At 31.6% G+C, this 25,171-nt stretch overlaps 2 protein-coding genes across 3 annotated transcripts in view; one reads left to right on the top strand and one right to left on the bottom strand.

Moving 5' to 3' along the window:
• Window positions 1-3,336, bottom strand: part of Kdm3 (Lysine demethylase 3) — a 165,866-nt gene extending 162,530 nt beyond the window's left edge. Inside the window, exon 1 of the mRNA XM_068761134.1 lies at window positions 3,097-3,336. Coding sequence (XP_068617235.1) covers window positions 3,097-3,252 — 156 coding nt within the window. The 5' untranslated portion in view covers window positions 3,253-3,336. The remainder of the gene's footprint in view (window positions 1-3,096) is intronic.
• A 611-nt stretch (window positions 3,337-3,947) lies between these two features.
• Window positions 3,948-24,273, top strand: LOC137933800 (uncharacterized). Of its 2 annotated transcripts, XM_068777858.1 has the most exons (9): window positions 3,948-4,070; window positions 12,368-12,440; window positions 13,436-13,633; window positions 14,752-14,865; window positions 16,912-17,054; window positions 18,149-18,268; window positions 19,459-19,621; window positions 22,082-23,408; window positions 24,194-24,273. In XM_068777858.1, exons 1-8 carry the CDS (start codon window positions 4,039-4,041, stop codon window positions 23,366-23,368), a joined length of 2,130 nt encoding a protein of 709 aa, XP_068633959.1. In that variant the 5' UTR covers window positions 3,948-4,038; the 3' UTR covers window positions 23,369-23,408; window positions 24,194-24,273. The 2 variants fall into 2 exon arrangements, with proteins under 2 accessions (XP_068633959.1, XP_068633958.1); XM_068777857.1 differs by lacking the exon at window positions 3,948-4,070 and having other exon boundaries at window positions 12,012-12,440.
• The last annotated feature ends 898 nt before the right edge of the window (window positions 24,274-25,171 follow it).

The following is a 25,171-nucleotide window of genomic DNA, read 5'->3' as shown; positions in this document are numbered from 1 at the left end:
TGTGAGACATCCCGCTTAACTAAACACTTTTTAATAAAGAAAAATATATTTACTGATATCGCACAGAATATTTAAATCGACACAGTGAGCGGAACATCGCCTTGGTTGTGGAAACCGGCCCCTTAAGACAAGACAAAAATTAGTTATTATATATTTACAAGAGTTTCAAGGAAAGATAATTAACCCGCAGTATTAGTGATATTTTCCTCGACACCAAAAAGGTTCTTCTTTTTATCAGCCGATAGGCTTCACTATAAAGCTTAGGCCTCTAACGAAAATCGCCACGATGACTGGTGCTTGGCTACCCATATCCAGTGACTTACCACGACTTTACCCTATGTCGTTGATCAACACTGCCACTTCGGAGGAGCAATTCTTCGGGCTACATCCGTGCCTTTACCTCTCCTGCTTCTCTCCACATTTCAGATCATGCTATTTCATGTAAATTGTGCCATGTCTATTAGCATTGCATCAGTTCTTATAGAAACAACGGACTGATTCGAAAATACATTCCTGAACGAATGATCTATTATGTAAATTATTACATTATCAGGATCCTTAGCGTCCTAATACAATCTACCTAAAAGATGATACATGAATCTTGATTCTTTTAGGCAGCATTCTTTGATGAAGTAGGAACAATAAATGCTTCAAAGCTAAAAATAAGTTGAATAGTACTAACTAGTAGAAACATTTCATTGAACTCAAAGTACGGAATTTGTTTGCAAATAAAAACATATACCAGTCGTTCTAACAGCATTTTTACCTAATTTGTTATTACGTTAAACTTGCAATTCAAAAAAAATCAATTTTTAAAAAGAATTGACTATGAGATACTCAAAATATTAACGTTTTTTAAAGTTATTAAACATGTTCATCATCTATGCCCTATATACTATATATAATACTAGTTAAGGTTAATAAAATGAATGTGAAATTATGTTGATTTTCGACAAATTAACCAGGGCTATCCACGAGTTGCTGTTGTTATGTATAACTCAATAATTTTATTATACGGTGACAAATCGTATACGCATTGTCTGTTTTCATAATAAGAAATTCATACTTTCAAGTTGATTTGCTCGCATGTTATTTTTAAATGTAATTTTGTATATTCGAAATGCATTTATTTATCTCTATGTTTTTATCTTCTCGATGGCATTATTTGTAGGTATGTACTATAATTTGTAATTTATATAGACATTTATACGCGTGACGAAAAATCATTGCTTCGCAAACATACCGCTGGCATATCATATGGCTCCAGTCTCTCATCACGAATTTTAAATAGAATCGAATAAGAAAAAGATTGTTGGCTCGCGCACGAACATTTATGATTTGTTTTTCGTTTTTTCCCTCCACTCGAAGCCCGAGTCGGGAGAGTTCCGAGGCACGGTGCAGGCGGTGCGTGCGGTAGGCGGTGCATCGAACGCGGTGAGAGCGGGGTCGACGAACTAAGCGCCATGTGCATTCAGTTTTGAACCGTTTCATATACGTTATACGTAACACACAACTGGATGGATGGCTATTGATGTAAACAAATCGGTTGGTTAGTCATTGCGACATCGTAATTGCGGAAGTGCTACGTGACAAACGCTATCCATTAATATAATAGACGGAAAGGCAACGTCGTTCGATTATTTCGCTCGGTTAATGAATAGCTCACGTAGACATAGACCTAAATATGGTCCTCTGGTACAGTAATTGGTAAAATGTTAAAATAAAGGATTGTAAACACAGGCTTAAAATAGCCATTCTCTACACATTAACTCGATTCTTCACAATTCTACCCGATACAGCTCAAAAATATTACAGTACAAATGTAAACATCTACAATTTCACCTTGTACATTAAAATATCTAACCTCATAAAAATTCAGACGCAATCTTGAGGTATTGATTCAATTTCCGGTAATTATCACACAGCATAAAAATTTTAAACATCTTATATATAGCTACGTTGTTAACCCCCAAGAATTATATCTAATTATACTCAAATCGTATTATTACAATGTACTCTTATATACAAACGCTTCGAGGTGACCTTATTCTATATTATAGAAACTTGTTCCAGAAATAATATTGCTTATTATTACGAAGATATATAATATTATGAAATATCTACCTATTTACGAAAACAAATTATAATTCAATATTTGTTTCTTTCCACTGTTACGGATAGGATATCGCTTAATTATTTAAACGAAGCAATGAAATTTTAAAACGAATTTAATTTTATATACATTGATATTACTATGGAAGCCTTGAATTTCTAGTTTGAGTAACTGGCCCTTGTCCATCTTACCGTTTCAGAACGTTACGAAGGTTGATTGAGTTAAATTTTACTTATATATTATATATAAATATGTTTTTATTATTATTGACGTTTTTACTAACCTGGCTTTGTTTTAAACTTGTATTATTATAATAAGTTTTATATACATTTTAACATATCATAAGGCAAAATGGCACTCGCAAGAGAGATAACACATTCTCTTCGATAGTTCAATTGTGCTATCAACAAGCAACATTACAATGTACAACGTTTTTCTGTAACGTATATATTTAGTTTTAATTAATAATAAACCTTTGCCAAAAAAACGAATGTGTGGCAATGCTTTTTATTAACTGGATTTCTTAGTAATTACATTTTACATTATCACTATAACGTACTAGGCCTCTTAATTTTATGCCTATGCTATTATTAAGCCAGTGCCGAGAACCAGTACTGCGTATAAGTTTCTTCTAGAATACCCACTTTTTAAAAAAAATTATCAACATAACATAACATATAAAAGAAAATATTTTATTGCCATATCCAAAACAAATACTATTCGAAAACTTTAATTTTGACAAGGTTGAAAACCAACAACAACCTTGTATTATAGAAAAACATAATAAAAGTAATGGAAAATGACCAAAGACGACGATACTAAGAAGTTATTTAAATAACTAATATACAAACTTTTTGATTAATGAAGCACGTATTAAGAAAACTACAACGATTTGACATGTTAAAAGTAATTTTAGGAGGAATTATGAATTAAACTCTTACTATTTAATAAGTAAGGCACTTTAGAGACACATTTTGCTTTACCTGCAGCTCCTTATTCTTGTTATCTTTGAGTGAAGCTGCTCTGATAACACCAGCTTTCCATCCCCATTCGGAAACTTTATTCACATTAATTTTTGCCACACCACTCACAGACAAAAATCGTTTGCCAACTAAATCTTCACGGTATCTAAATGCCATAACGAACTACACAATCACATTATTCACTGTAAAAACTACACAAACGTGAAGAAACACAACGCATTAACGCATAACACGTTCCACTCTTCGTAGAGCGAATGGAAACTACATACAAAACAAAAAGTATCTCAACACGATGAAAACATAACGCAACTTTTCTGGTATGTACACTGTTAAAGGCAGTATCGTTACACCGAGTGCCATGAGAAATTAGTAGTATTATTGCGATAAACGTAGTACACCGACAAAATTGAAATAATACTAAAGATCTTAAGACTCCGTGGAATCCGTACGACATTTCAATTTATTCGCCTAATAATACAGCAGAGTCTTAAATATTTGTGTACATTTCTTGCAGTACACATAGATGGCAGTAAATCAAAAACATCTTCGCTCTGACTGGTACAATTATTTCTATAATGTAAATAAGAATTGCGAATTCTAAGCAAAAATTACACTAACACATACGATAAACTAAAGAAAAATCTTAATGCAGTTATATTGTAAAGGATAATTATATTAAATGGAAATATCCGCAAACCTCTAGAATTATTTTAAAAATGTAAAATCCGATTATACATAAGTGACAAAAATTTTGACAATAAAATGCTTATTCGGTTTAAAATCATAGTTTTTGAACGTTACAGTTTTATTGATTGAGTAGGTCACGTGATCAAAACAGTTCGATTCAACATGGCGGACTAGACTTATTTCTGATCGGTTGTGTTTTGTCATGTTTACTTTTGTGGTTATTTTTGAGAAGATTTTTCTTATGTGAGCATTAATATGATATCGTCGATAATTTCCCGATTAGTTATGTAAGTATTATGTTAATAATATAAATCATTTTTATAAATATTACAATGTGACGTTTTATGTTATTTTTTATTCATCAGATTTTTCTTTGTTATATTTGTAGTTTTAAGTTTTTTTCGTTTATTAATTGTGTAAACGTTATAAAATTATTTGTTGAATATTTACAAATACATCAAAATTATTTATAATACTTTTTCGTTTTTGTCCACTAAGAAATCGCTGCTGTTTTTGCCTTTGAATTTATTATTCCTCTATCCGACTTAACAAAACGCAAGATTCAAATATTAGAATTTTTTTTATCTAGAATGTTATATAAAATTTACATTTTACAATAAAGCTATTATAATGTACCAATTATTTCATATGAAATACACATGTATTCATTCATTATTTTTTTAATCTAAATTTCCATTCTTCCAAAAATGGATGAATGGAAATTTAGATTAAAATCATGGCCGTTGTAAGTCACGAAAATATAATGAAAATTATTAATGCAAATTTTTTTTAAGAATTATCTATTATTTTGTGCGATAGCTATTAAGCATACTTTATAAGTTAAGTCTAATCAGTCAAATAATGCAAAACAAATAATTTTGTTTTTTTAATCCTTATTATATAAATATAATAGTAACAGAATGATTTTCATTTAACTGTGTAACACATATTCCATAACTTTAACAGTTATGAAATATGTGTTACACTATCCAGTAAGTTAAATTTGTTTGTTTCCCCCTTTGTATCTTAAAAATCCCTGCCACTTGTTCCTTTTGATTTTTGCCATTTGATTTTTCTTAGAACATAATCCTTCTACTGACAATATTAAAACTTGAAATTTATTAACTATAATCAATTTTTGTTGATGATGATTTTTATTGTAGATTTTTTCATTAATCATTGAAATTTCATTGTACTCTTCTTGAAACAACACATAAATATTAGAAAAGTGCGCAATAACTTTGATTTCTTTTTGTTTAATAGCTAATAATGAAAAAATTAAATGTTACATATGTATGCATAATATTTTAAGCTCTGTGTGCTCTATTTTACCTATTATTCCAATATCATGTTTAATATTTTTATTCCACAGCCAATCACTTTTGTTGGAAACTGCGTATTCTCAAATATCCTCTTTTATTTATATTAATGCCATGGTGAAGAATAATGATCAGAGATTACATATTTGGCTGTATGTTTACCTAATAATTAAGGTTGCTTATAATTCACATTTATGTTGTGAGAAACATGGATGTAAATAGGCGAGCAAGGAGGAAAAAAATACCTACTTGTGCAAGTGTGATGATAAAGTATCCCTGTATAATGCAAAGGTAGAAAGGCAAAAAGAATGAATGAAGATGAGTTAATCCTGAAACATTTTGAAGTAAAGCAACTCTCAGTTTCTTATATCTGTTTTTCTATTTTGCATATTTTAAATTATTGTTTTGTAAAACCTAACCTGCAAAATAACTTTTAATTACACAGACTAATTGTCATTAACTATAATACAATACAATACATACATGTGCAATTTTAAGAGAAAATTTACTACCTGATTGTTTTGGCATAGTGCTACAATGCTAAGAGAGACAATAAAAAGTTGTTTCTATGCCAATATATGAACAATGTGTTAAAGATCTAATTTTGTATCACCTGTATGAGAGCAAAGGTTATTTATTACTCAGTTAATTGTCCATGTATTTATACAAGATGATTAGTTACAGTGATAAAAACTTTAAAGGAGATGATGATATACCTGAATTGCTGTCAGTTGATGTATGGTACACCCTAACCAAAATTCATTGATTTTAAAAATAACACCCTTTCACTGTTTTATCATTGCATTATATGCAATGATAAAACAGTGAAAGGGTGTTATCAAAATATGGATTAATGCATGTTAAAATTATTTTTTATTCATGATATATTCTTGCAGACTTGGCAATGCTAGAAGGAATTGACTTGTGACCTACAGTTATAAAATTGTTTTCTGCTGTGAGTTTGTCAGACTTTCTCATTGGGTGGTTTCTTACTAATTGAACTCTTTTAAACTGATCCTATGTAGAAGAAAAAAGTATTTTTAACAAAGAATGTTGTCTTAATAACAAAGAACTAAAACCAAATAAATCATATGCACACTACATTATTATTTTTATTGTAACCATAAAAATATTCTAAACATTAGTTATATTTCAATCATGTTGTATTTTACTTCCTATGTGTCTTAAAAATACGGCAGCGTAGACGCTGTTCGCGTTACTATTGGCATGATGCCAATAGTTTGATGATTTTAGAATCAGCTGAAGCTGAAATTTGGCAACTTTGAATTTGTTTTTATACTTTTGCATTTTGGGTTATACCTCTAGACAAAGAGTAACTGTTAAATAAAAAAAGCTTTAAAAAAGTTATTCAAATTAAACCATTGACTACATTCAATAGTTAATTGCAAATCCGCTAATTCGTTGTACATTTTCTTAAATTTGTTAACCTGATCTTATGTGTTAAAATTTAGGACAAACTATTTAAGCTGTCCGTTTAAAATTCATTATTAGAAGTTCCTGGTGCATTGGATGCTATTTTCGGTGAGGCCTACCGCGCTGGCCGTTCGCCTTTTGGTTGCAGTCGAAGTTCAGTTCGTGATCGCGGCTTGTGTTAACGGCTGCCGTTCGTTCTGTGAATCGAGTGAAGTGCGTTGACATTTAACTGTATTGTGATTCATTATTGTCGATTAGTCTTCGAGTTATAAGTGTCTGTTCCGAGTGTGCTCAATCAGCTCGCGCTGTCTGGAGGTCGTACACCTTGACTCCGGCATATTATGCACATATTGGGAGCGCTTGTCTTTCCTTTTTAGTCACAGCCTCGGCACTGCAACACGCACCTTTACCTAGTTTTGCGGGTGACGTAGTCTGATACCATTTAAAAATGTCTTCGCGAATTAAAGTTGACATAAGAATAACTATTTACTACGAGGATCATGTAGTAGTGATTTATATATGACAGTTGTTAACATTTTTTCCCTGTAGATGTAATAAATGAAATGCGTTTTAGATGGTTTATTTATTTTCCGTTACTTTCTAAACTCGTTATCCCTTAATAAAATTTCTCGGGAACTTTTATTGTTGGTGTTAACATAACCAGTAGGATGTCTGTAAAGGAACGTTTCATTGACCGCTATATAGGTTATTCTACTGAAATAACTCGGTAGCATCAGTCCTAACTATTATTTTAATGGCCAGCTTTAGACAATATGTCAGCCAGTTACGTTTTTCTACTTAATATTTTATTCTATTTTTATCGTATCATGAACTATGTAATATTGTACTAGTTTAAAATGGTTTTATTTTTAACCGGTTTGGATTAAATACATGTTTGGTTATTTAATTTAAACAATAACATTTTTTATTATATTATATAATTTTTATAGGTTTATTTAAAATTGCGTAAAATCTTTTTCAAACATCGTTAATAAAGAGTGGACTAGCAATATTAAATAAATAATTATAAAACAAAGCTTTGAAATGTTTTGTTTCTTCATATATATTTTTTTTAATTAAATTTAGCACATTTAAGTAATCAGTGCTAAATTTATTGTATATTCATAATTATAATTTATATGCACATATTTAATGCCGCATATCACATAATTTAGCTTCAAACCAAGAAACGCAGATTGACATAGAATTTGTTTTTTTTTTATTAGTACAAAATTCGTATCCAGTAATTACTAAATATTTATACTACTTGAGTGAATAAATAGTTTAAGAGTAGGTTCCTTTCATGAGTAATTACGATTTTAATGTTTTAAATGGTTAGAACATAAAGTTTTCTTTTGTTATATTCCGTTTAACTGTCTCCATTAATGTAAACATTCAAATGTAAGCCCAGATAAAATGTAAATAAATTGTTATATATTAACATATATGTTAAAAAGATAAACTAGAGAAATCATTTGTATACCTAACCACGCGTCACATACAGTTCTTCGTCCCCAGAGGACAAAACGAAGCTACTATCGCTTTATTAGGTCCGTAGATGAATCGACAGTCGTGCACCGTTGATTACGAAAGGACTTCGTCGTACAAGGCACGGAACCGGATATTCTAGTAATACGTGGAAAGGAAAGTGCGTTTCGATATCGTTCTATAGTTTTTTTATGATTTGATTTTAGTTATCGACGCAGTTTTAGATATTTAGAATAGTTTACATTTATTTATGAAACGAATAGTTATTTAAAAAAATACCATCTATCTAACTTACTCTGAGATTGTTTTTGGTTCTAACGTATTAGGTTTCTCATCAAACAGCTCGTTTTACATGTGTAGATATCTTTTTATAATTAAAAAGAATTTTCATACTTTACTTACACTCAAAGTACTATTCTTTTGTAAACCTAATCCATTTTAAGTACATATACATACTCATATAGACGTACGTAGATATAATGTCTTTAAAAAAACATTAAATATAAAGGAGCTTAAACTATTGTTTGCTTCTTAACAAAGAAAGATATCTTCGCGAGTTTTAATTAGGAAATGACTCAAAGTTATACATTGACGTCGTTTTTGAACAAAGGAATGCATAGGCTACGATGCAGAAGCTGCATAATATACCTTAGAGATTTCATTGCCCTTAAGTGGATCGAAATAATGGCTTTCTAAATATGGACTTCAATTATTATTTGTTTCGTTCTTTAGTAAAATATTTAAAAGTTCTACAACCAAAATTTATGAACATTTATAATACATTTTTCTCGCATTTTACATGTACAGAGTAATTGATTACAGATGTGAATGCTTTAAAGGGATGAATGAATGTATAGCTCATTTGTCAGCAAAAAGCTTTTACACCTATTTTCAATCAATGAATGCGACAGCCAGGTACAATGTGATTATTCTTAAATATGTTACGTTAATTTATTTTTCTATTGGAATGCGACAGGCCAATAAGTTCTGATAGTACAAAATCTGCAGGGACAGTTAGTTAACAATAATTAATTTGCATATGTAGTAATCCGAGATTTGTGAACGCTTCTACTACTGTGTCATCATTACGTTATCTAATACTGTGTTAAAAAAGTAAGGTGAATTTGTTTATAAAATGTAAATTCTTTACATTCTGTAAACATTTTTATTCAAATTCTTCATTTCAAATCAATTTTATCCCCTTCAAAGTAATCCCCGTGCGATAAAACGCACTATTCCCAATGCTTTTTCCAATCCGAAAAATAGTCGGAATAGTATTTTTCTGGTATAACCTTCACGACTTTCTTCGATCGGTTTTTATAATGTCTCCTCATTCATGTCAAAACGGTGTCACCGCGTTGGTGTTTAGAGTTTGCTGAATAGCCAAATCAGACGAACAGAGTGGTTGCGGAACGATGTAAGTTTTTGATGCTTTTTTTTTTTTCAAAAAAATGATATATTTTGGCATCTATCGAGACTTGACGCGTTTGACAAAATTGAATTTTATACAAAAACATATATAACTCGAAGATGATGGAACCTTTTGACAAACAGGCGTTTGGCAAATGTCTGTCCTACCTACCTAGCAAAAAAGAAATTACCTGCCTTCCTTATTGCTCGGGAATTTTAAATAACAGTTTCACCTTACTTCTTGATCACAGTAGTAAATTTTCTTAAATCATAAATTTTTGGATCAGGGTATACTGTACATTAATTGGCAGCAAATAAATGAAAATGTTTAAAAAATTAATATTGTTATTATATAACTATTAAAAACTAAGTTTTTCAATTGTTTTAAAAATATAATTTTTGTTATTACAAATCATTTGTGTATAGCAGTTTCAGTCATGTATGAACTATTTAGAGCAAGAGTCAGAGGATGTTTATTTTAGTAATGTGTAAAAGGAAATATTAAACGAATCGAACGCGTGCGTGTGTGCTGTTGGAATAAAATTTGTTGTTCGCTTAATTTATTTTCGCCAATAACTTCGGGCGTTACAAAGTTTGCAGCATTAGAAAGTAAACAATAATTATTTCAATAAGCAATAATCTTAATTTCAGAATCGACTTTCAGATAGAGTGTAACATTATATATCCATTAATTGTTTAAAGGTTCTACAGTTTTTACCAATCATACTATATATAACTGACAGTAGAAAATTCCTGAATTTTAAACTAAAGACTTTGTTTATTGTCTCCTTAACATACTAGACTTGGTGCTAGATCATCTGTAAGTTATATAAATAAAAGAATTAATTTTGAAATTCCTGGTAATAAATACTGACAATACTCTTCAGAGAAAATATTTGCCAATATCAATAGATACTTCAATATAAATTGCTTCTAAATGCTAGTCTAATGACCGATCAGAAATAATCCATTAAACGGATCAATTTTGTAGTATTTGCTTTATTTGGTATAAAGTACAAAAACTGTGACTTGAAACCTGTTACACAAGACACGCATCAAACTCTAAAAATACCTGCCTTTAGAACTATTTATTTAACCCACGAGATTCCAAGTTAATTTGATGGATATCAACAGCTGTGGACAGATGCAGACGTACTAAAATAAACTTGCATTGTTTGTCATTGAACAAAAATTATACTATATGTACAACAACAGTTGTATACAATAATCAAGACATTGCAACTGTTCGTGGTCTGACTTTATTTTGAGTCGTCCAGTATTATTAGATCCAGGCTGATGGCTAATAGACGTATATTGATTAAGTGGACACTCGAAGCGCAGTGGAGCATTTTAAATTGGTTATCGCATAAACGCTTTGTTGTCCGGTACTTTATTTATTCGTCTGTAGAATAGCGACCGGCTTGCAATAGTTTTTTTTTTTTATCCGAATTTGCAGATTGCTATAAATTTTAAATTATTTAAGTTCACAATAAAATATATATTTCTTTAAAGAGAATTCCGCGTCGTAATATGAACCATCATTCCTGTAGTACCGTTTACGTTTTTAATTATTTTAATCAGATTTCTGAACGTGACTATATGTACGTATCTTCATCAATTTAAATATCAAAGCTATCAAAATATACAGCATTTGTAACTAGTAAAGTACTAACATGACTGGTACAGCAAATATAATTGTAAATTTTTAATGCATGTACGTAGTATAAATAAATTTCATAGAATTTGTTAATTGTTTAGAAACAATTTTTTTTTTCATTTATTCTTTATGTATTTCGTTCATTTGTGATTTTAAAGTAAATCTTTTTTTAATTAAATGTGTATAAATCTTGTGAACTATTGAAAAAATACACAAATCGCTTTGTAAAAGCCATACCGTACATGAAAAGTAATCATTTTTGTATTGTACTCTTTTTAAAACACGACAACTCAACGTGCATGATTCTAATTTGTGTTTAACTCGTTAAATGGTCATGGACTTATGCTTTTTCCGGACTATGAGCATATGGGACTGCACGATGTAAAATTTCAATAAAGTAAATGTGTTAAATTTGTTCTGGTTTTGTTTAAATTTTTTAAATGTTTGTAAATTTAGATTACTTTTGATTCATTATGACATTGGAATAAATATTATCTTCTCTAAAATCTTATTAAAGAATAACTATTATTTTTTGAAAATTTTATATCCTTTAGAGACATAAATTGTTGCTAAATAGCTGTCTTAGATTATGTATTTATTAACTTGTCTTTATTTATTCGCTTATATTTGTGTATTATATTAAAAAAGGGAACTGAAAATTTTATTCATAAATAGTGTATTGAATTTCTGTACCATTTACCAAATATAAACAAAAGTTTCACACAATTGTAACACGACCTTCAAACTATTTGTTTTCAAGGCAAGACAATCGTGCACCTATTAAGGTATTGAACATTCGGTGTCAATAAAAATTTTACTCTAAGCAGATCTTTCATTTACTAGCAATTGAACACGCTCGGCTTGACACTATAATAAATGCAGTGTAGAACGGATTTAGATGCCTTGTGTCCGACGTCTCCATGGAGGCGGGTCGCGTGCGCGGTAACCGTGGCAACCTTCGCTTCAGACTGAGTCTAGGAGTTACGAGTGTCCGGCATATGGTCGATAGACTCGAAGCAAGTACGCAAGTCGCGGTGACCGGTGGCAGCGGGCTGGAAGTGGTTAAATACGAGCCGAACTTAAACGCATACAAAGGATATGACTTCCCATTCGACTCGTCGAACGGACAAGTCTTAAGCAAATTTGCAAATTGTGGCGAAGTTCTTAGCAAATGTATTCCTAGCGTTACGTTTGCAAACTTCGGAGCACTATCAATCGTTACGGCAGTTTTCGCACCAAGGATGATAACTTATCTTATCCTATATCCGTTTTGCAGATTGGTATTCGGAACTCTCTATCCGGCTTATGCTTCATACAAAGCTGTTCGGACAAAGAACTTAAAGGAATACGTAAGTATGAATTGTTTTGAAATGTTAACATATCCAACAGGAGGACAGTCACCAGAGACAGCGTAATTGATTTTTAAAAATATGATTAAAGGAAATTATGACTAAATTCAATTTTAGGCTATCTGAATTTTTTTATGTGGTGTTTGATGTCCGGTTAGAACTCCGTTTAAAATATCTAGATCAACATTGAATCCCTGTGAATTTTTATTTTACAATAGGAAAGAAAATGCAATCCGTTAATAAATCTTGATGATTATTTATTTTTGAAAGATGTGCAAAGACGAAAACATATTACTTTGTTACTATACACCGGTATCTTGTTACAATGCGATGTTGAATAAAAAAGATCGTCGGAACAATATCGGTGCTAAGTATAGAGTTACCACTAGAGCGGCCTTGTCACGGCTGTTCGCACAACTTGTTCGCAACGCTTCAGTTCGCATTGTGTCCTTTACCTCCTCTCGGATACTTACATGCAATTGCTCGTGATGAATGTTTCGTGTCTTTATTGCTTGGCTTCAAATATTTTCATTTGTTTACCCTTTGTTTAAATTGAATAGCAAGCCTTTTAAAGCGCGTACTCACCAACTCAAGATTTTAACTAAAATGTAGTTTTTGATTTTAACCTAAAGGTAGTATTATAAATCATAACAACCGTTTCTTAACAAATATTTATGTCAATATCTGTTAGTTATCGATTTTCAGTTTAAAATTTACAAAAGCGAGATGAGTAGCTTTAAGGGTTACTCTTTTGTTACTTTTATTTTAGAAGAAGAAATTATACAGCTCGCCCACACAGTACGTACAGTACAAAAAATCCTTCACAGCACCATATCTGTGTACGATTTTCTTAAACATAAAATAGTATTCCTCATGTATCCCAATGATTAAAACCAGGGATTTCTTTTAATCATTAATTAAAGTAATCTCTTCAAAAATACTTGTGAACTTAAGTTGAGTTCGAAAGTTCAACGACAACAATAATTTGATTACAGGTAAAATGGATGATGTACTGGATAGTGTTCGCACTATTCACTTGTACTGAAACATTCACGGACGTGTTCCTGTCATGGTTCCCCTTCTACTATGAAGTGAAGATAGTTCTGGTGCTATGGCTGCTGTCGCCTGCCACCAAAGGTTCATCCATTCTCTACAGGAAGTTTGTGCACCCAGCGCTATGCAGGCGGGAACAGGTGATTATATCACATCTCTCGTTTTAGAATTTATTATTTTATGTAAATTTACGGTTATGCAAATAGAAATAATTTAATAGAACTGAAAGACAAGATTTATTTAGTAAAAATAATTTTGTTTGAATTTTTTCATGGACATAAACATTATTTAAAAACTTTATAATCATGGTTTCGAGCCTTGGAGAGGGCTATTCTCGAGATTTCTCTACGAGATTGATTAAGTAATGTAGAGATCCGTAGACGAAATTAACCGACATCGCCCAGTGAGTTGGCAAATAGACGCGGCATTGGGTAAGCCACTTAGCGACTACAGCTGGCCGCTGGGATCTTTAGGTTTACGAGTGGAGACCAAGGATCAGCAAGGGCAGCGTAAACTCACAAGATAGACTGATGAGCTTGTTAAGTTCGTCGCAAAACGTTTGATGGAGGGCACTTAAAACATCTCGTCACATTGAAAACCAATGTGACAAGACTTATGTGCAGCAGTGGTCGTCCCACGGCTGAAATGATGAAGAATAATAGTAATTTTTATTCGTAACAAAATCTTTCGATGTACACAAGATCAAAGCTAATCACTTGCTAATAGGTCCATCATGCTTGCTTGTGATGCAACGATTATTTTGCATCTTAACGCACTTGGAATTGTTAATATTTAATATTACGTACATACGTGCAAAGCTAGTGATGTAAACAAGTAACTTATATGATGTGACTTCTTAACGTCACTAAAACTTCTTTAACAAAAATCAAGTTATAATGTGTAATCTGGAATTAAAATGAATAAGTTTAGCTTTCTTGTACTACTAACTAAATATAGTTATATTTTCGTTTATATATATTAATTTATCTAACGTACTATACGTTGGGATTATTTTTATCTTTTGTTTTTATAGAAATATAAAATTGATATCAATAAGATTGAGAATTGTTTGAGATTTTAAATTTACTTTTACGTACGTTAAATTTTAATGTAAAATTTTGTTTGTTTTAATTTCCTTTACTATAAATGCATAGTGAATGGTTGAACTCCGTATTTACCTACATGCAACAGAAGAAGCTAAGCTTTTTGTAACATGATTCATAATTTCTTTTTAAACGTTTTCTGTTTTAATTTCCAGGAAATAGATGAGTACATTGCTAAAGCCAAAGATCAAGGTTACCATACCGTGCTTAATTTGGGTACTAAAGGCGTCAACTATGCAACCACCGTCATTATGCAGACCGCCATAAAAGTAAGTTAAAATTTAATTAAAACAGTGTTTAATTAAACATACTTTAGGTGTGCTTTTATTATAATTGAATCAAATAAGCAATAACCCACACAATAGGTGTGGTTTGATTATCATTCGTATTCTAACTTAGTAATTATTTAAAATCTTATTTGGTTCAAATTAAGCATTTCGGTGTAAATGTAACATTTAACTAAAGTTTTACTGGCTTGTTTAATTTCGCTGTTTTACATCCAATTATTAGTTAAACTTATTTTTAATCAAATGAAAGTAAGTGGGGCATGTGTTATATAATTGAAAAAAAAAACAATAGTTAGTCATTGTTCATATTTGCACAGCTTTAATAATTATAACATTCCGAAGTTTCTCACGAATTTCATGAAATGCTTGTTATAACGTCGTTAGTTGACATGCCCCCAACTTTCTATTGTTCTATATTTGTCACAACACTTGACGCACACCGCTTCACTTAATTCCATTTTGTATTTTTTTTTACTTTATTAACACGCTTTTTTAATTTTTCCCCATCCACCCCATTCTATCCCAAATTCCTCTCCATCGCTGCTTCAATTAGAATCTCAATCTGCCGAATGCTGATCGAGCCATTGAAGGTAGAAATACCGTGAGAGAAAGAGATGTCACTGATGGTTATGAATATGGGTACAATCTTGAATATGAACAACCCGAAGATGACGGCAGGCCTGGAGTTGAGATAGTAGAATTAAACGCACAAGAAAACAACGAAGACGAGCTCCATATTGGCGCGGGAGATTCAAACGACCCTGACTATGAGCCAACAGCGGCTCGCAGCCGCGGCAATGTCGTTCGAAAACGCAAAGTGTCCAAGGAGAAAAGAGCAAGAAGCAAGTCTAGGGGCAGAAAGACTAGGAGCCAAACTGCTATAGAGAAAGAAGTTACTGTGGACTGAATTTTTTTAGCCTATATATCTAAAGAAACTCAACTGTGATTCTTAAATCATTTTAGGACGACTTTTAGTTTAAACGACAAAATCGTAATAATTTTAAACGAAAAACACGTTTGGACTATTACTTAGCTCCGACTCTATCAATAAAACTTAGGCTTTAGAAAAAACATACCAATAATCCAGAACTCTCTTTATATTTAGTCATCATTTCCATGTTCCATTTTAAGTCACGAACATTGAAGCCAATCGTTTACCAAAAACATTTTTATAAGTACTCGCTAAATCTCGGCAATCATCGACTTTGTACACTGCACGGTTATAGATTGTTTGTTTTATTTTTTTGCATGTTCCATATTTAACAGTCACAGGCTACGTATGTGTTCTTAGATTTTAGTTCGTGTGACTGACTTAGTGTAATTTAATATTTTGTATCTGTAAATTCTAAATAAACAAAGTGATCTTATTGCATTTTTTATTTGTTAAAATGACAAATATGAGTAAGAAAATGTTTAGGCCGCATGCAAACTCCCTCAAGACTTACAATGCACGACTAAAATAGGTAAGTATTTAACTTTTTGTACAACACTATTTTCATTGAAACTAAAAATTTAACCAATAAAAGGAATTGGCCTAACCCGTCGATATATTAATATATGAAAATTAATTGTTTTAAAATGTATTCAGTATACATCACGTGACTAAAATACACTTTACGCGCCTAATACTTTTTAATAAGAGCAGTGATGATAATACTGCTTCGAGGCAGAAGAATCTGTTACCGATGTAATAATACATTCACCTAATTATTATTTTAAATATGTTGACATAATAATTAATGTTTGTTATGTTTTTAGCGGATATGTCTTGATAACCTAGTGACCTGTGTCCTAATTTTGAAATCTTTGCACTGATCACGCGAAGCATTTCCTTCACTTGTTTCACCTGGCTAAATTTACTTTAGAAGCTCCTTTCGCAAATCCAAGATTTTTCGAATAAGAGTTATGTACAATAGAATGACTGATCAAATAATATATTCAAGTTTAATAAAAGCCATTATATTTATTTAAAAAAAAACCCACCTAAGAAAAGAATAATGTTAGTTAAACGCGATTGTGCACCGTCAGGGAGGCGGAGGCCTAGTGCAGCAGTTGCGCAAAAGCTACAGCCTGTCCGACTTGACCGAATGCGAACCGCGCGAGGAGAGAGGCGCAGACGAAGCTGATGACGTGCTCGCTGAACCACGGCTCATACGACGCGCTATCAAAAGGTGAGACTGTTTTTCTGTATAGAGTTTCGAACAAAGAGCAAATTTTTTAGTCATGTGTAACCGCTTTATCATCATTTCAGTCGCTGAATGTCCACTCTTGAACAAAGGTCTCGCTTGTAAATTTCAAATAAGACCAGTTAGATGTTGCATGCATTTAGGGTTTTCATTTAGCTCAATTTGTACCGAGGACCTTTTCAAGATCGTCTGTCCACATTATAGGTGTACGTTTTTGGTTGGCCTTGCCAATGTTCACTCCAGAAGTCTTCTACTGCTACTTAAACTCGCTAATTCCCTGGGCCATTTCCGTCGTCTGCGAATCTCCTCATACCTGATTCGATCTCGTAGAGAAATTCCAGACATAGTCCTTTTTATTGCTCGCTGAGCGATTTTGTGCTTGTCAATGAGCTCTTAAGCAGTAGCTATTTAAACCTAGTAAATTTTTAATTTTTCTCCTAGCAACCAACACATGCATGTAGTTAGCCCTATCCGGTGAAATAGCAATATGTAAAGGCTCGAGCCGGGGCTTCCTCGGAAGCCCTGGGTTGTTGCTACTTTAAAAGACCCCTTAGGCTAGGTTTACTCTGTGCTCTGGCACCTAAAACCCGCGGATCCTGCAAATGGCATTTGTGCAGCAGTCGAGTCCAATCAAAAAAACGTAACTAGCAGAGCTGTTGTGTTAGACAGGTCGTACAAAATTAAAAGATGAGACTGCTTGAGATTTATTATAGAGTACATTTCAAGTTACCTTGAAATATGGACTAACTATAGCATTTGATGTTTCAACGGCTGTGATTATCAAATTTGTTGATTTAAGAATATTAAAACAAAATGCTAACACAACGATAAAATATGATTAGTAATTTAACTTATCGATATAACTTTTCGTTATAGTTATATTTAATTGTGTGCTGTGCCACTTAAGTTCATTGAGATTTGTCTATGGTTTTTGGCTACAAACTATAAACCAATTCCTCCTATATTAGATGCACATTTTTAGTTCAGTCAGATTCGTAAAGGTACTTATATGGAGCATCTGCCACGACCATCAAGGTAGAATGAAAATACTTACATTTTACTCATTTTGCCAATTGCAGCGGATTTGCTGCTCGGCGTAGTGCTTCCGAGTCCAACAGTCGTCAGCCGATGTATTTCCCAGAAGTGGACGTCGATGTGAGAACTACCCGTACTAGCAGAAGCGATGAACCAGATTTTAGGTATGTCCGTTCAAACTTAGTATTCGACATACCACTATATCGATTGAACAGTTTCATATTTTTTAAAAAGTGCTGAGTATAATATTAACCCGTGGGATATCATTTTGAATATTGCTGATACCACTTTCAATAGTTTTAGTAAGATAATTTACGTGGATATTTATTAATTTAATATTTGTTGTACATCAATAGAACATTAAAAGAAATCACATTTAATAATTATCAAAATTTAATACAAAAGGCGGTAAAAACGCAGTTTCTTTCACTCATCCATTTGAACATATCCCATTTTTTTTTGGTAAATCGATAAATACTAATATTTAAAACGTATTGTGATATAAATAGAAGACATTTGTCTTCTCTTTGAAACCGATGATTGTCACTTAATTATGTATTCATCAAATAGAAAGAATCTAGTTTAAAATTTTCCATTTAAATGTCGTCGAGAACTATTATCGAGTTTTCAAGTAATTAAGGTAATGTTCGTAATTATAGCACGCGGCATTTGATACGGCACAACGGCAAAACAGTAAAAATTACGGCAAAGGGAGGCTTGGGTTGGAACGCTTCGCGTCTGTGGCGTTTCCGATAGTTTGGAGTGTATATAGAGTGGCTAAAGCCAAATATGTGTTTATAAAATAATAATATTTTCATCGAATTTTTTTTTCTGTGTAACATATTAAATGTCAAAATTTCTTAAACATTTGACCCAAATACGAATGTGTTTCTATTATATATTTATATTAATATATAATAGAAACACATTCGTATTATATATTATAATATTCGTAATATATATTTTTCTTTTAAACTTTTTAATATAAAGATAAATTTGTTTTACCGAGATAAAATCAGTGATATGCCCGGAAAAAAATTATAAATCGCTGCGATCGAATAGAAATGACGAAATCCGCAAAAGAAGCAGTCACCGACGCTGCTCGAAAAATTGTTCGTCCGTCGTGCCAGGGGGCGGGGCACATCGACATAGTCCAGCCGACGGTCGTTGTAGCCCCGCACTTGGTGGCCCGGACGCCATAGTTATAGTCGCTGAATGCAGCAATCGCAAGACCGGTCATGGTGGCGAACTTTGGGGGAGGCCTATGCATTGCAATAGGCGTCCATCGCCTGACAAGATAATTATAAATAAATTTAATATCATAATTAATAAAATTTGTTGTATTTAATTGCAGTCACATAAAATCGACAGAGGATATAAGCTCGGGATATTCGAGCGCCGATAACTCTGCGTCGCTGACGCGAACTGGTTCGGTGGGGGCAGCGGGGAGAGCACGTGCACGCACCTCCCGCACTACCACCACCATCACCACCATCAAGCGCCCTCAAGCTGCCGAGGTCTGGTAACACCATAACCATCGCTTAACGATATCATCGCGCTAAACAAACGTTGATATACAAAAATATCCAAAGTGTTTTACAAAATTGTTTATAGACACTGTGTTCAAAACAGAACTTTTACTTATTGCGAATAGTTTTATACAATATTATTTGTACATGTTAATCTTTGATAAATAAGATACCAAAAAGTACATTATGTATATTTTTCTGAAATTGGATAATACATATATTTAATCGTGTAATAGACAGGATTTAAGGATTCGCTAAGGCATGTAATGTTTAATTTTCGGACGAATTATTGGCCATGTGTTTACGTAAATTTAGTTTTTGTACATCGATGTTTGTTCATCATATTGTTTCTGTTTTCTAAATTTATTCGCCGAATAGAGTTTAATATCAGAAAAATGCTATGTTTATTGTTTAGTCATATCTGTAGTTTGCACAGAGCTATTGCGTAAAAAAATGGCAGGAAATAGTTATTGTAGTACCGAAATCACTGTACCGTGCATTATTAAAGCACGGCGAGGGGTAGGCTGAATCAAGAGATGACGGAACGGAAAAGATAACCCGCCTCCCCTACCCCGTCTGTCCGTGTTGTCTTTCCTAAGGCGCGGTACAGAGGATTCGGTAACACTATTCGTTACCATACAACGTTAAACGTTAAAAAAAGAAGCCTTCCTATAATAATTAAACCTGTTCGGCGAAAAAAGTATATACACATTAATAATTTTTAGCTTGAAGACAATGTTCATTTCATATTTTAGTTGTTCGGTTAGGTTTAATTTGTGTAAACTTGAAATTGATTTGTTTGGATCATTCTAATTTCTTTATTGCATTTTAAAATTGTATCGTAGATTTAAGAGGGAATATGATATTAATATATAAAAACATATATAACTAATAAGCAAAAATCTCCGGTTTAATTATAGTGTAGGAGATATACAATCGTAATGCTTTAGATGTCTACTTATACAGTATATGAATATCGAAGGAAATTGCTTCGACCGCTGGTTTAAGATGTAGGTAGTCATTAGTTGTTTTATCGCGCAATAAAGAAAAAAATGTCGAACCGAGCTTTTAGTGCTGAAAGCAATCATTCTGAAAATTTTAAATATTAAAGATTTATTTAACAAATTTTTCATTTTGATTGAGCATATTAAAGCAATCTAGTAAAATTAAAGATTATCTCAAAAATCTGAAATGGAGCGCCTCGTTTCGATAAGTTTTTCGTGCGCATATATAAGCATTTATTTGTCATTTATGTATCAAACTTTTCGGTTATTTGTGAATTGACTATAATTATCAGTTGTACTGTAAGAATTGATATATTAATTTGTAATGAAAAAGTTGTGTATCTGGTTAAAACTTGAGGTATATCGGAAAAGAATGCATTGTAAGCGGGAATGGCTATGGATGCAAAAACGCAAAAATGGCAGGGTAGTGTTGGTGCTGGCTCAATATTTGCATAATACTATTTGTTTTAGAAATTATAACATGTATGAATACAAGTAAAATAACTGTCACATAAATAAAAATCAAGTCAAAGTCGAGATGGTAGAACAGTTAGTGGTAAAACAGAAGATTAGTAAGAAAAGTATATTAATGTTTATTATAATAAGTGTCTGCTAAAGTTAGACTTTGTATTAATTTTGAGTTGAGGTTTTTCACAATTTCAAGTTTATGCCATTACTTTGTCAATTTTTGTTATGTATAAGGGCTACCTCTGGTATCATGAAAGTAATAAAAAATTGAAAAGTATTGATTTGTCATAGTATTTGAAATGACACAGACTGCATAAATTTCATTTTCTTTTCGAAAAGGGATTATTTTAATAAAACTTTACACTTCAATATTTTTTAGAGTTACCTTTGGCCAGGCTAATAGTAGTGACCTATCTCCAGGTTTTGACTTGACTTGGATTTAAGTGACAGTCACATTCGTATTGATATAACCTCCAAAAATGTTTACATGAGGAAATTGTTAGATCGAACCTTCCAGCCCTGTATTATAAAAAATATAGTTAAGAAAGGAAAAATTGATAACATTATATATATATATATATATATATATATATATATATATATATATATATATATATATATACTAACAAATCTCTAGCTATTGTTTATGACGATTTAAATAAATATGCATCAAGCATAAAAAAGTCTCGCATAAAATTTGCGATAAAAATATATAATTATTTCATGTTTGATTGACGAATATAAACGACGAAATAAAATTATCTAATTGCCAAATATTCAGTATTAGTCAATAACAAACAGTATTCAATATTATTATTACTAGTGCCTTATATATTTATTAGTAATGACACTAACACCTTTTATGCATGTTACATGTATTTATTTACAACACATAACCCATATTTCTATCTCATAAGTCTGTGTTTGCATTTATTAGTTTATTTTGATTTAGACTTAAGTTCCATTTTTTTTAAAGGAGAATGAAGTGGTCATCGAGGAGTTACAAGACGACGATGATAATATTTTTACGAACATGCCACCCCTTATTAATACACCGTCTCGTCTTTATTTATCCCATACAAATCCTCCATTTATTTACCAATATGTTGGAGATCAGGTCAAAATTATACAAATTTTAGGTCAATTACCCTTATCTGATGATTTTAGCTTAAAAAGAAGCACAGAAAAACAAAAAGAAACTCCTGACAAAATAATTTTTGAGGAATTTTCGAGTCATGAGACCGAGGAAAGAAATAATGTTAAAGAAGACCCAGAAACAAGTGATGTTCCTAAAAAGGTCAATGTGGAAAATATCACAGAAGACAAAGTTTTAATAAATTCAGATAATGAGGTGATTGTACAAAGTGATATTGATACAAAAGAATTAAATGTTGACGTGCCTGAAGTAAACAGAAATAATATAAGTGACACTAAAACTAATAATGACAATCACATTAGTTCAGCAGATAAAGATACAAATGGCAATGATAACTGCAATGTGATGGAGGGATCTGATTATTTCTCAGAAAATACATCCGCAGAATCATTTAACGATAATTATTCATCAGATGATGAGGCTTCTTTTGGAACACCTAGTGGATCTCCTAGAGTTAACAGAAAACTCCAAAAAAACAAGTACGGTAAAAGTAAAGCACCTTCGCCACCAAAAATAGAAAACATAGAAACTGTCATTACTCAAGTAACTGAAAGTTCTAAAATTCTCGAAGCCGAAGAAATGCCTAAAAATGAATTAATGGTTGCAAAACCAGATGTGAATGTAGAAGAAAAAGAGGCTATTGAACATTCAAGAGAAATAAAAAGAACAAGATCCAAGTCACCTTTACGGATGTTGAAGCCCAGTGCTACTGGATTTGCGAAATTATTGCAATTGCCTAACAAATTAGCTTTCTGGCATAAAGCAGATGAGAAATCATTGTCAGATAACTCATTGTTTTGTAGTGACAAAAGTAGAAGCGCTTCTAATGAAAATTTTAGTGACAACTCCCAAGTAAAAGATGATATTAATGTAGCCGGCAGTGTTTCAGACGACACTATCGAAATACCTTTAAGAAGGAAATCGCAAGATGAAATAAGTTTCAAAGACGCCTTTGAATCCGAAAACGAATCTACGACGCAAAGAATTATCGACAAGAGTGATGAACTTCAAAAACTCATCGTATCTAAAATAGAGAATCACCCAGAGTATAAATATGTTTCCTTAAATAATGAAATTGAGAAAACATCAAAAAGTACAGAGGTGTAACAAAAAACCTTTGTGATAAATATCTCTGCCTGCACAATCAGTATGTTTTATTTATGTTTTCTGTGTTGAGTTATATGATTTTGCATGTCATTGGTTTTGTTTATGTTTGTTCTTAAACATTTGTGCAGTGATTTTATATACGTGTTTTGCTTTATAAATAAGCGATTCTGTTATTCCGTCGCATTTTATGATTGTTTTCTTAAAAATATAAAGAAACCTTCAAAAACAAAACAAAATGAGCACATTTTTGTAATGAATTCATACCATTTTTCTTTTGAAGTTTTTGGCATTTTATCAAAAGCATTCATATTTAGTAATATCAACAAAATTTCGTTATAAACTCAACTCAATAAATTATAATAAAAAGACTAGGATTAAAAACTTCCAGGGATCGAAACATTAGTTTATGAATGAAACGGATCAATTAACTCTGTTATTTGCCAAAGCGGATGTCTATTTCAAACAAGTTGCACATGTTACATAAAATATTAATCAATTAGTTTTTTTTATTCAGGTAGGTTTAACATTGATTACTAATGACTCACTTTTATATACCAAAGGCAAATAGGTTCTTAGTGCATTTTGTAAATCTGACCGACTGTTTTTTTTAATGTGTTTGAATAATAAAACCATCCAATATTTTAAGTATTATTATATTAAATGCGATATGATACTAACACTTGCCCGAGACATGCTACCCTTTTCTCGTTGTTGCTTCATTTCTACCTTTCTTTCTTACCAAGTTACAATTTATCGTTATCATTTGATTAATACGCTTTCGCTTTTTGAATTACTTTTTTTCAATTTGTTTTTTTTTATTTTCAGGCAATGCTGTCAGCATCTGCTACAATTCCCCGCGCAAAAAAATCTAATAAAAGGAAAACTCAGTAGGCACTGTTAAATGAAATTATTAGATTCAGTTGAATGTAAATAATAAATTTAAAGTATTTGCGGATATCGTAGAACTGGTTCAGATCAATCTACAGAGAAGTTAGTTTTGTGCAATTTTCAAGTTGTTTTTAACTTATTTATATTAAGCAAAGGCTCTCTATCTAGTTTTTATTCATAACACACATTACCAAACTTGAGATTAATAAAAAGACATTAATTCTACCAAACTAACATGTGTGACAAGAAAAAAAAACCCAATCTACTTGGAATTAAACCCTTGATTAAGTTAGTGCATAATTCCTCCAAATATACATCAAATTTCGGGCTTCCTAACCTGTTTTCCTTTTGCTATTATGTTAATTTAATTAGTTTGAATAAATAATGCTTCATTAGCTGTAAGTATTATTCCTTTATAACATTGGACATGTACTTCATCAGTTTGACACTTGATTTCTAACAGCTACTTAAATTTCTGAGTACTTCCGTCAAAGGTTATTAATTTATACAAGAACCAATGTTAACTAAAGTTATTCATAGGGAATTTTAAATGTTCTAGATCTCGCAAGTATTATTTAAGGAAGGAAATAGATTTTTATTATGTTGCAGAAAAACTTTGTTATAATAACTTTAAATAGAAAAAAATTGTAGTTACCAATCCAAATGATAGCATGGAATGCACAACTTTAATATTAAAATAGCATGGAAATAATAAAGCATTTATGAGGACAAATTTCTCAAAAAAATTGTTCATACTTGTAATACCATAATTCAATATATATCTTACTGAAAATTTATCATTTACAAAATTCAGCTCAATACATCACTTCTTATTATATTGGGAATCTATTATTTTGCCAAAATTTGCCAAACAATATATATAATGTGAAATGATAAATGTAGAAGTGATGATGT

This window comes from Battus philenor, unplaced genomic scaffold (assembly GCF_028537555.1).
Source record: "Battus philenor isolate CCGP_79_NKW_IND1 unplaced genomic scaffold, ilBatPhil1.0.hap1 SCAF_14, whole genome shotgun sequence".
NCBI lineage: Eukaryota > Metazoa > Arthropoda > Insecta > Lepidoptera > Papilionidae > Battus > Battus philenor.
Note: the sequence above shows the minus strand (reverse complement) of the source record. Positions and strands in the feature narration are given on the sequence as shown.

Bases quoted from the DNA above. Each gene is read 5' to 3' on its own strand.
- LOC137933800 (XM_068777857.1), top strand. From the start codon at position 12,012: ATGGAGGCGGGTCGCGTGCGCGGTAACCGTGGCAACCTTCGCTTCAGA. The intron at 17,055-18,148 runs GTGAGACTGTTT...TGCCAATTGCAG, and splicing joins ATACGACGCGCTATCAAAAG to CGGATTTGCTGCTCGGCGTA. The intron at 19,622-22,081 runs GTCTGGTAACAC...TTTTTTTTAAAG, and splicing joins AGCGCCCTCAAGCTGCCGAG to GAGAATGAAGTGGTCATCGA.